The sequence below is a fragment of the Thrips palmi genome, unplaced genomic scaffold, assembly GCF_012932325.1.
Source record: "Thrips palmi isolate BJ-2018 unplaced genomic scaffold, TpBJ-2018v1 HiC_scaffold_4, whole genome shotgun sequence".
NCBI classification, from domain to species: Eukaryota; Metazoa; Arthropoda; class Insecta; order Thysanoptera; family Thripidae; genus Thrips; species Thrips palmi.
This window is the reverse complement of record NW_023144631.1, coordinates 5736118-5746813: the sequence shown is the minus strand read 5'-3', so window position 1 is coordinate 5746813 and position 10696 is coordinate 5736118. Positions and strand designations below refer to the sequence as shown.

Below are 10696 nucleotides of genomic sequence, written 5' to 3'. Positions count from 1 at the left end.
CACGTTGCCCCCTGTATGTAGGCAACTTCTGTGACCCCCCCTCCCCCTCCCCCCGCCCCAACCGCTGGATCCGCGCCTGACATGTTCTGTAGAGTTTGCACATGGGAAAGAAATCAAGATTAGCGATTTGATGGGGTGGTTTTAAGGTCCACTCGTCGCAGGAGCTTCCCTGACTGAGTCAGTGAGAACCGGCGGCCACCCCCTTTCCCTGGCCCTGGCCGATGAGACGTCACCCCGGCCGCCTCCGACGAGTGCCCAATCCTCGCCTGCTGAATCCACGCAACTGTCGTGCCGGGCCGAGCAGATACTAGACAGTGGCGGTGGCGCCCCAGCCTGCGAGTGCGAGAGAGAAAGAGAGAGAGAAAGCGCGAGTCAGTCTGTTGGATTTTACAAACGCACCCCTCGCCGGTTCATGGGAATCTCTTGCAGTGCGCCGGTCCCAGCGGACTCACGGCCACCCCCTCGAGTCCTCGACTTGACAGTGCTGCAACCAGTGCGCTGCGAGCAACGCGCGCGCACTTGCAGCGCCGAACCGCCGAACCGCCAAACCGCATGCGTTGCACCGACCAGTCAATCGAAGCCATCATCCTGGTGAGAACTCGGCGGCTCCGACCCCCACCCCCGCTCCCTAGCTGGTCTGCATATCTCACCCCATCGTCGCGGGGGCCTCCAGGAGGGGGTGGCGGTGGGAACCGATGGCACGGCCGCCGCCCCGCCCGCCCCACCGCAAAATCGCCACAGAACCCGCAAATCGCTCCGCACGCAATCGTCAACACCGAGCAGGACAAAGAGGATCGCTGATGACACGTCCTCGGCGGCGGGGCGGGGCGAGGCGGGGCGACGCGGCGTGCGTGGGAGTGGGAAGACAGGGGTTGATGATCGACGCATTAGCGCAACCCCTTCCAGAAACAAAAACATGTGGGAATGACGAGCACTTGTCGCGCTGTCGTCGTCCATGGCCGCGTCGCCGCGTCGCCGCCTCGCGCCGCGTCGTGGGAACGGTCCTGGACGTTCTGGACCGGCCGCAGTGGAGCCGCGGCGCAGCCTCGAAATATGGAACACTCACTTGTTTTCGGAACGTCCCTCTGGCAACCGACAGGTGCTTAGCGAAGAAGAGTGCCACTATCTCGGCTGCCGCCTCCGGTTTGGCGCGGCTCTGCGGCTCCGCGGCCCGCACCGCGTTCGGCCCGCCATCGCCATCCTAGCCAACATGGACGGACTCCAAATGGCGGACTGCCGCGGCAAGGGCCCAGCAGCCTCACTCCGTCTCTCTCTCTCACACCCCCGCGGACGGGCCACGAGTGCGAGGGAGACAGGCGGTGATATTGTTCGGAATCAGTCCGCACTCCGCAGCCCTGCAGTCAGCCCGCCCCAAGCGCCCCGCGGACATCCATCATGAAACGTGTCGGCGGCGAACCCCGCGCGTATTAATTGGAACGATAAAGGGGTGCGTCTGTGTGTGTGTGCCTGTGTGTGTGTGTGTGTTTGTGTGTGTGTGTGTGCGCGCGTGTGTGTGTTATTGTGAGTGAAGGGCTGGGAGGGGGCGGTAGTGACCTCAGGCGATTTGAAGAACTGCTGCTGCTCAGGTCTGGAGCGACTGTTATTTCCAGGTAGCTCTTCCAACCCTTTTAATCGAAGGGGCGGAAAAAATAGTTTACTCCTCCCGTTTCTGCCAGCAATGGAGGCAACCCACCCTGCAAACGCTGCTGCTTTTCCAACAAAACTGTGTACAGTATTTGAATTTTCATACAAACCTTATTTCGAATTTAAGAGTACCGCTGGAGCCAGAAAGGCTTACTGCAGTTCCAGTGCAGTGGGGTCCAACTTGTTGCTTCGCTTTACAAACTGCACTGCACTGACCAGCACTGACCATGCGGTCTGCAGTTGATGGCCTCTCTGAGTGTTGAATTCAGGTAAAACCGAAATTGTGCCTTTGAGTCGAATCGGTGTCGCGGATAAATGGATGCATGCGAAGGTCGTGGAGGGAGAAAGTGAGGAGGAACAAGCAGCAGAAGGAGAAGGAGGAGAAGAAGAAGATGGACGCCGAGCAAGGCGAGCGAGGCGAGATGACGCCTGTTTGTTTCAGAGACTGCCGAGTGGCCGAGAGTCGTTTTCGTCGCTCTGTCTCTCTCGCACTCGTCGAGGCGTCCCACATAGGTGCGAGAGAGACAGAGCGACGAAAACGACGCTCGGAATCAGTCTGCAGCACAATTCCGGGGCATTCGGCCCATTGTCAAGGAGTGGTCCAGCCAGGGCACTGCCAGGGCATGGAGGAGGAGCGAAGGAGGAAGAGGAGAGAGGAGGAGGGATTTGTAAAGCCCACGTGGGGGTGGCACAGGACGCACAGGACGGGATGCATGCCCTTTGTTGCGTTTTCTTTGTGCAGTCCAACCTTATTCTCCACCTTCTTCCACGTCCTTCTCCCTCTCTCTCTTTTCCCCTCCCTCTCTCCCCCCTTCTTTACGAGGAGTACGACGCTTCGCGGTATCGCAGGATCACGCGCAGGATCTGCCGAACGATTCCGACGCTCTGTCTCTCTCGCTCCCCTACGGGTCACCCCATGAGTGCGACAAAGACAGAGCGACAGAGCGATGACATGCTCAGCTGCGCCAATCATACACACTCACTGCATTGTGCTGCGATTGAGCGGGCCTAAGCCAGCCAAGCCCGCCTCGCGGCGCGTGGCGCGACCGTTGACCCAGACAACGACGACAACCCACCAGACTCCGAGAGTCGTTTTCGTCGCTCTGTCTCTCTCGCACCATACGGGACGCCCCATGTGTGCGAGGGAGACAGAGCGACGGGTAACCCGGTGCTCCGCTTCTGTGATACATAACGCGAATGGAAACATGAATACGCACGTCCGGTATCATTCTGTGTTTTTGACAGGGCAGCGGCGCGCGCCGTGTCCGTCGGTGTCGGTCCGCCCGTCGTGGAGCGTGCGCAGGTGTGTCGAGGCGCGCCAGTCCGCCTGCGTCCGTCCGTCCGTCCGTCCGTCCGTCCGTCCGTCTGGTTCCTTGATTCCGATGAGTAATGTAAGGCCGAGGGCCGAGTGGGGGTGGGGCTGCCTGCTCATGCCCGCCGGACTGGAACTGTATTAGAATCAAAGGCCCGGTCCGGTTGCCCGCACGAGCCGGTGACTGGTGTATTCGGAGCGCGTGGTGTCCAGTGCCGTGGCCGAGCACAAGAGAACGACACCACAAGACAAGTGAAAACACCGAAAACTGACCTCCGAATCCTCCGAAATGGTCCCAAAAATCGGATCCAAATCGGTCCAGGGCCGGTATTTACTCACCCCACCGGAAGTGAGCCGGACGCGGCTGCGGATCATGACTGCGCACCCCGATGTGTGATCGGTCCGATAGTGCACTGCAAACAACGCCAGTGGCGTGGAGTGGCGCTAGCGGGGCTAGCGGGGCTGGCCTGGCGGCTGCACGCTGCGCCCTGCCTGGGGTTGAGGAGGCCAGGTGCGAGGACCGGCCCAGGACCTCCTGGAGGACCGGAGGAGAGGGGGGGGGGGCGAACGCTCGCCAGCTGGCGTGCGAGAGGCTGCTGGGCTCAAAGATTGCTGACCCGCTTGATAATGAGGTGAAGCAACAGGACAAGGGGGAGGTGTGAGGTGGTGTGAGTGTGAGCGGCGAGACAAGAACAAGAAACACCGCCCTCTTGTTCTTCTGCCATTGACCGTCATTGACCAGGTACGGAGCTTCGACAGGTATACTGACTGTCTCAGGCATCTCAGGCACCGTCGCTACTCCAGGCACGCGAGCTGAGTGGAAAATTTTCCGCGACTGGAGTATTGATTGACGCGGTGGTTCAGCGCAGGGGTTGTCGCGCCTACGCCTCCCGGTGCCACCCTGGTGCCACCCTGGTGCCACCCTGGTGCCACCCTGGTGCCACCCTGGTGCCACCCTGGTGCCACCCTGGTGCCACCCTGGTGCCACCCTGGTGCCCCTGGCCCTGCCACCTGGTGCCGTCCTTGGTGTCGTTGGTGTCGTGCCCCCAGCTGCACCTCCTCCTCCACCTTCTGCCGCTCCGCGTGCTCATGGCGTGCTCCAGGCTCCAGCGCCGCACACGTGCGAGAGAGCGAGAGGAGAACGAACGGACGGGCAGCCCGCAGCCATCACACAGCTCCCTGGTCATTTTTTGTGCCCCTTTTTGAGACACACACACACACACACGAGTGCGCACACACGCAGACACACACGCGCGCGCACGGAGCCTCCTGAAAGACGAACCTTCTGCTGCGCGCGTCCACCATCCCCCTGAATGTGCTGGAGCAGCACAGCGCCAACCAACGCACGACACACCGTCGAAAAACGTTCCTCGAAAGGAGGCAAGCGTGCCATCGGTGCCATCTCAAATCGACCCACGTTCGCAGAAGTCGGAATCCAAGGATGATTTCGGTCGAGATTCGAGCCGCAAAGGCGCCTAGCAGCCTCGGTCAGCTCGTGGACATGTCACGGACTAGTCATGGACATGTCACGGACGGGGAAGCAGAGAACCGGTGAGCGGCCGAACACTTGGCCAAGAGCGCGGTTGTGACGCCGACACACTGACGCCGTGAATGCGCGGCGTGGCGCAGGCCAAACAGGCCAACCTACATTCTGATCCAGAACATCCAGAACTGCCGGTATAAAGTTTCTCCCCAAAAGAAGCAACAGGCAGGCTGCAGCCAAGTGCAGCCAAACTCCAAACCTCCAAACCAAACCCTTGGCGGCCCTTGGCGGGGCCAGGCGGGGCGGGGCGGTGGCGAGGTGGAGCAGGGAGGAGCAGGTGGTGCTCTGGGTCCATCCCCCCGCCGCCCCCGCGGCCCCCGCCGCCCCCCGGGGGGCTCCGGCCCTAACTCCGGTCGTGCAGCTGCCGGCCGGGCCGTGGCGTTGCGGGTCGGCCGCGCGCCGCGCGTGTGTCGCCTTCCTTGGCCTGCCTTCGCCTTGGCCGGATGAAATGAATTTCGGCGTGTGGATCGCGTCCAAGTCGCCCTACCTGGACGGATGCCTGCATGGCCGCCACGCGCCTCGCTCGCTGGGCCCCGCTCGGCCCTCTGCCCAGCGATTCAGGGAGTCGTTTCGTCGCTCTGTCTCCCTCCCCCACCACAATGAGACACCCCACGAGAGCGAGGGAGGCAAAGCGACGAGACGACTAAGCGGTAGCAACCCCCTAAAAACAACGAGGATAAAACGGGAAACCAAATAAAACCGAGACATTGACACTGGAGGGCCACGTGCAACCTGGGTTATGAACTGCTTCAGGGCCTTCAGGGCCTTCAGGGTGCACCCGGTGTTGCCACGTTGCCAAATTCAGCCGAGATGCAGAAAAAAAAATAAGACGGGATGCAGAACATCTGCCTTTGCCCTGGCCACGTGGTGCCGCAGTTTTCCCCTTTGTAGGTTCTGCCTTCACCGTCGGGGTCGGGAAAGCCAGTATTCCACTGTCAAGCATGAGCCTCTCACTGTTACTTAGTGAGGTTTGTATGCATCAAAAATACTTCGGGCCGCCAAAATCAGCTCGAAAAAACGATCCGATGATATCGATAGGTCAAGATGATATAATGATAATATAGAGCGTAGAGGCGCCTGGCGTTCAATTTATCGCAACTTTCCGCATTTTTCTAAAGTTTATCCCTTGATTCCGTTGACAAATACTACTTATAGTTTTCTTTTAAAGCTGTCTAAAGTCTTCTAAAGTATTTCTCACTGGTTCTAGTGATCACGACGCACAAGGACGGCAACCTGCCTGCTCGCCTCCCCCTCGGTGTGTGTGTGTGTGGGGGGGGGGGTGAGGACAGATTTAAGAAAAGACGGGCCCCTCACATCCACTGTGGAAACAATAAACGAAGCGGCCTGAACCGGAAGTACCCAAAGTACCGGAAACCACCGAGTGCCACCACTTCCACTTCCGGAATCATCCTCCTCCTGTCTTCGCCTCGTCTCGCTCAGTATAGCTGCGCGATTCTGATTCGTCGCCGTGTCTTTCTCGCACTATTACGGGACGCCCCATGAGTGCGACGGGGAGAGAGAGTCCTGAAACGAGCCTCCGCGCCTCCGCGGCCGGGACGCCGCCTCGCCTACAGGCCCGATGGGTTGCCTACTGCCAAGGCTGCACGGGAGCGCAGGGAGCGCGCCTGCTCGCCAACACGCCCGATGGGTTGCCTACCTCCACGGCGGACAGTGCCCGCCCGAGCGATCCGCTAGAGTTCATCTTTTGCAGAGTTTCTCTTTGTATTTCGCACAAACAAACAACTAAAAATAAATAAATTAGGTCATTTAAATATCAGTCGATCCCGTTTTTGTTTCGGAGGGGACGTCGGTGGCGGTGCCGAGATCACAGTGGGGGCGAAGCGCGAAGCGAGGCGACGGCGAGTCGGGTCACTCGGCGTCGGGCTGCTCGGGCTGCTCGGGTTCCTGGGGCGGCTCGGGTACCTCGGCGGCGGGCCCCTGGGGCAGGTTCTCGAAGGCGCTGTTGTCGGGCCGCTTGGTGGGGTCGGTCACCCTGCCCACCAGGATGGTCAGGTTGTCCAGGTTGTCGCGCAGGTAGAAGACAAAGGGGTGGTTGGCGTGGAACACGCTCAGCCCGCTGCGGGTGGACATGCTCATGGCTGCAAGAGGAGCGTTGCGGGTTAGTGTGCAAGTACGTAGTCCCTGTCGTGTCGCACTAATGGAGCGACAAAACGATTCTGCAGAATCGCTTCGGCTGGGTGCCGAATGGCCGAACTCACCGGAGAGGTAGTTGGCGATGGCGGTCTTGTCGTCCACCTTGAACCTGACGAGCTGGGCCATGCCGTCGTCCTGGAGGTACAGCCGCTGGCTCTTGGAGATACCGGGGAACTCAGCAGCCTCCTTCTCGAACATGGAGGTCATGCCCAGCTGCAAGCAAAAGCAGAACCGCGTTAGCGTGGGCTTCGGGGCCGAACCCCTTGGCAGCAAGGGCTGCTCGCCGTGACGCACCTTCTTGAAGACGGGCTGCGGGTGGGAAATGCAGTCGATCTCGAACTCGGGGATGGCGACGTCCACCTGCTTCTCGCGCATGTTCTTGGCCAGGTACCGGAACGAGTACTTGGTGAGGGCCTCGGTCAGCTTGGGCAGGCCGTCCTGGACACGCGGCAGCAGCACCAGCAGAGAGTAGCGTCCACCGTCACCCTGCGAAAATCATTTTGTTGCAACACTGTTTTTAACGAACAGCTCCCAGCCTGGGGGGAAGCACACTCGAAATGTCCTACAATGGAATTTGAGCTATTTTAGTTCAATAAATTTGTCCATGATAGGAATATTTTGTTTTGACTGCCGCGACGTGTCTTGTCTCGCACCTTGTAGGGCAGCTCGATGGCGGTGGCGTTCAGCTCCTTGATGTCGCCGATGCGGAACGCGCCCTGCGTGCGGATGGTGGTCACCTCCTTGGTCTCGCCGCGGCCGTCGCCGACGAAGAAGTCGTCCTTGAACTTGGCGTCGAAGGGCACCTGCCAGGTGCCGCGGTAGTACAGCGCGTTGAAGGTGGTGAGCAGGAAGGGCCCGCCACTGGGCTGCCGGCCGTTGGTGTCCTCGGCCTCGCGGCCCTTCTTCTTGTCGTCCTTCTTCTTGTCGCCGCTCGGCTTCTTCTCGTCCTTGCCGAACTTGGCGAGGGACACCTTGTCCTCCACGGCCGCCGGCTTCTCCACGGCCTCCTCCTCCTCGTGGTGGCTCGTCGCCGCCTCGCCGACCTTGGCCGTGTCCTCCTGCTGCGGCACGGCGTCAGCGGCCTCGGCCTCCTTCGCGGGGATCTCGGCCTTGATGGCGTCGATGGCGTCGACGACGGCGTCCTGGGCGATCGCAGCCTCGACGGGCAGCTCTTCCTTCTTCTCGTCCTCCTTGACGTCCTCCTTGATCTCCTCCGTGGGCTTGGCCAGTGGTTCGTCCAGGGCTGGCTGCTTCTGGATGTCCTCGCTGGCCTCGGCGGGGGCGGCCGGGGCCTCAGGGGCGGCGGGAGTCTCAGGAGCGGCGGGCGCTGCGGGAGCCTCAGGGGCAACGGGGGCCTCCGGGGCAGGCGCGGCTGCGGGTGCGTCGTCCTTGTTGACGAAGAACTCCTCAGGCGTGTCCTCCTCGATGGCTTGGATGTCGCGCACGTCCATCAGGTAGTGGTCCTTGAGCACATTGGTGAAGGGCACCTCGAGCTGGATGCTCTTGGCGTACACGTAGAACCAGCTGCGGAACTCGGGCTTGCCCACGGTGTTCTTCTCCTGCGCAGCCAAGTCAGGTCTCGTCACGGAAACGACACAAAACCACGGTGAATTCGAACCAGCAGCCCCAACTCACCCTCATTCTGCTGAGCACGGACCGGTACGTGGCCCTGGTGAGCGAGCTGTCCTGGGGCAGCTTGAGGGCGGACAGCATCTGAGAGCGCGTCTTGCCGCTGGCGCCCTCGGCCAGCGCGGCCAGGATGGCGGAGTAGCCGAGCGGGGAGTAGGCCGCGTTGCAGTTCTTGTCGGCCGAGTCCTGCAGCAGGGCGGCCGCGATGCCGTTGATGCCCTCGCCGATGAAGGCCCCCGGCGTGGTGGCCTGCTTCGGGGCGTAGGGGTAGGCGGTGCACGCCGCCAGCACCGCCAGCACGGACACCACTGCGAACAACAAAGGGAGCCGTCAGCGCGGCCATCCCGGGGAAGGCCCTGCACTGCATGCAGTGCCCCGCCCAGACCGACCCTCGACCAAGTACTTGCCTGCCAGTGCGATCTTCATGTCGATGCCGTCGCTTCGCTCTGCTCAGCTCTGATCCGCGGGTCCGGCTTGTCCTGAGTGGAGGCGCGGCGCGGGTGACGCCCGCTATATGGACCTCGGCGCCCTGCCCTGCCGCCCTGCCCTGCCGCCCTGCCCTCTCCCCTCGCCCCGCGGACCGTCCTGGACCAGTCCGTCGTCCGTCCGCACCGGTTTGCCGGTTTGCGCCCCCCTCTTTCTCCGCTCGCCCCTTTCTCGCCTGGCCCTGGCCTGCCCAGCGTCCTGCAAACTCGACTGGCCCTCGATCACGTCCTGTGGGATGCGCAGTGATGTCACCTGCAGTTAGCTCATGCACTGCACCCAAGTGCACCGCCAGCCCCGCCAGCCGCGCCAGCCCGGCGCGCAGACCGGTTCAAGTTCAAAGTCCCCCGCTTGCGGCCGGTCCTTGGGCCTTTGCGGTCGCTTTGCGGTGCATCGACATCTGCCCTGCCCGACGACGTAGCCGCTTCCAGTATTTGCTCGGCGTCCACTCGTCGCTTTGTTCAAGTCCAGCAAAAAATTAAACGGCGGTTTGAACGGCAAATACCTATTCGGATTCGGTGCTCGTAAACCGGGACCCCGGAATAGGACTCCACCAAAACCGGGTCGTGGCGAATCAGTGGGCCAAGCCCTGGCCAAGCCGTCAGCCCTCGTCTGTCACGCGGCCGCGACGCCGCGACGCGACCTGGAGGCTGGCGGACAGACTGGAGGACAACGCGGCGCGCAGAGCCTGGCCGCCAAGGAGGCACGCGTGGCGAGCGAACCAGGCCGACAGGCACCCTGTTTGGTGGCCGGATAGCCGGACGGCCGGAGCACCTCAATAACCTTCTTGTCTTGATGGTGCGCTAAAACTGCCACTTCCCGTTGGAGTCCGGGCGACGCCAAACAGGCGGACAGAGCGGCCAGGCGACCAGGCTCCGGCCGACGCGAACGACGCGAACCCCGGCCGGCCTGTCATGTCGCCTAAGCCGCGGCCGAGCGGGCTGGATAGCTGGAGCCACCCCGCCGTACCCGTACCCGGTTCGAAGACCCGTCCCGTCCCGTCCCGTCCCGCCGGCCCGCACCCGCGCCACCACCCACTGGGGTCCTCGTCGGACGTCGCACCGCGTCGCACTCCGTCGGACAGCCGCCACCTTTCCGGGGTTCTTCAGCGCGAGCGACAAGGACGCCACGACACCGCAAGCCCCTGGCCGTTACGCCCTGGACGCGGCCCTCCGCCGTCGCGTTGCTGCTGCTGCTGGCCAGTGCTGGCGCAGCGCTGCCTGGAGTCTGGAGAAGACGTTTGGCACTGGTCACCGCGGCGGCTCGGCTCAAATCGAGGCAGAATCGGGACTCGCGACTCGGGCCTCGGGGCCGCGAAAGTTACTTTACATTCTCAAAATAAAAAAAAGCAAACAACAAAAACACTTTTTTTAGGAAGTAATAAAAATGGGGGGCTCATCTCCCACTTTCCAACACAGTAGGGAAGACCGCCTGCAACTTGGATGGGTTGTGAGATGTGAGAACCGGTGCTTTCCAGGCAGCAGCAAGCGACCACAGAGCCTCTCGTATCTGATATGCACCGCGTCATTCGTGTGCTCTCATGAGCTGCCACGGAGGCGTCGGTTACTTCTAAGACTATCGACCGACGGTCAACTCTTTACAATTCAACATCTCTTTGGTAACATCTCACATCCAGATGCAAAAAAAAAAAAAACGCTTTGAAGTAGGCAGACTTGTGGAAAATACAGGATATTGCGTATCCCCGCACAAAATTAGAGATAGGGTCTTCCCTCGCGAACAACGCACGACCATTCCGTAGATCAGACACAGTCATTTCCGGTCATTTCAAATCCAGAGCCACCACTCGAACTTCGAGGTACGAAGTGTTGCCGAACAGCTAGGCGCCGGAGAGTACGCATGGGGTCGTGCAAGGGTGCTACGGCCATCTACGGCCAGGTGCGGGTACACTAGACGGGAGCATGGAAAATTTA

At 61.4% G+C, this 10696-nt stretch overlaps 1 protein-coding gene across 1 annotated transcript; it reads right to left on the bottom strand.

Moving 5' to 3' along the window:
• Window positions 1–6196: 6196 nt before the first annotated feature.
• Window positions 6197–8781, bottom strand: LOC117649221 (serpin H1-like). The gene is made up of 6 exons (XM_034391757.1): window positions 8690–8781; window positions 8289–8590; window positions 7307–8212; window positions 6948–7139; window positions 6719–6866; window positions 6197–6598 (listed from the first exon to the last, which is right to left on the bottom strand). Exons 1-6 carry the CDS (start codon window positions 8706–8708, stop codon window positions 6369–6371), a joined length of 1797 nt encoding a protein of 598 aa, XP_034247648.1. The 5' UTR covers window positions 8709–8781; the 3' UTR covers window positions 6197–6368.
• Between the last annotated feature and the right edge of the window lie 1915 nt (window positions 8782–10696).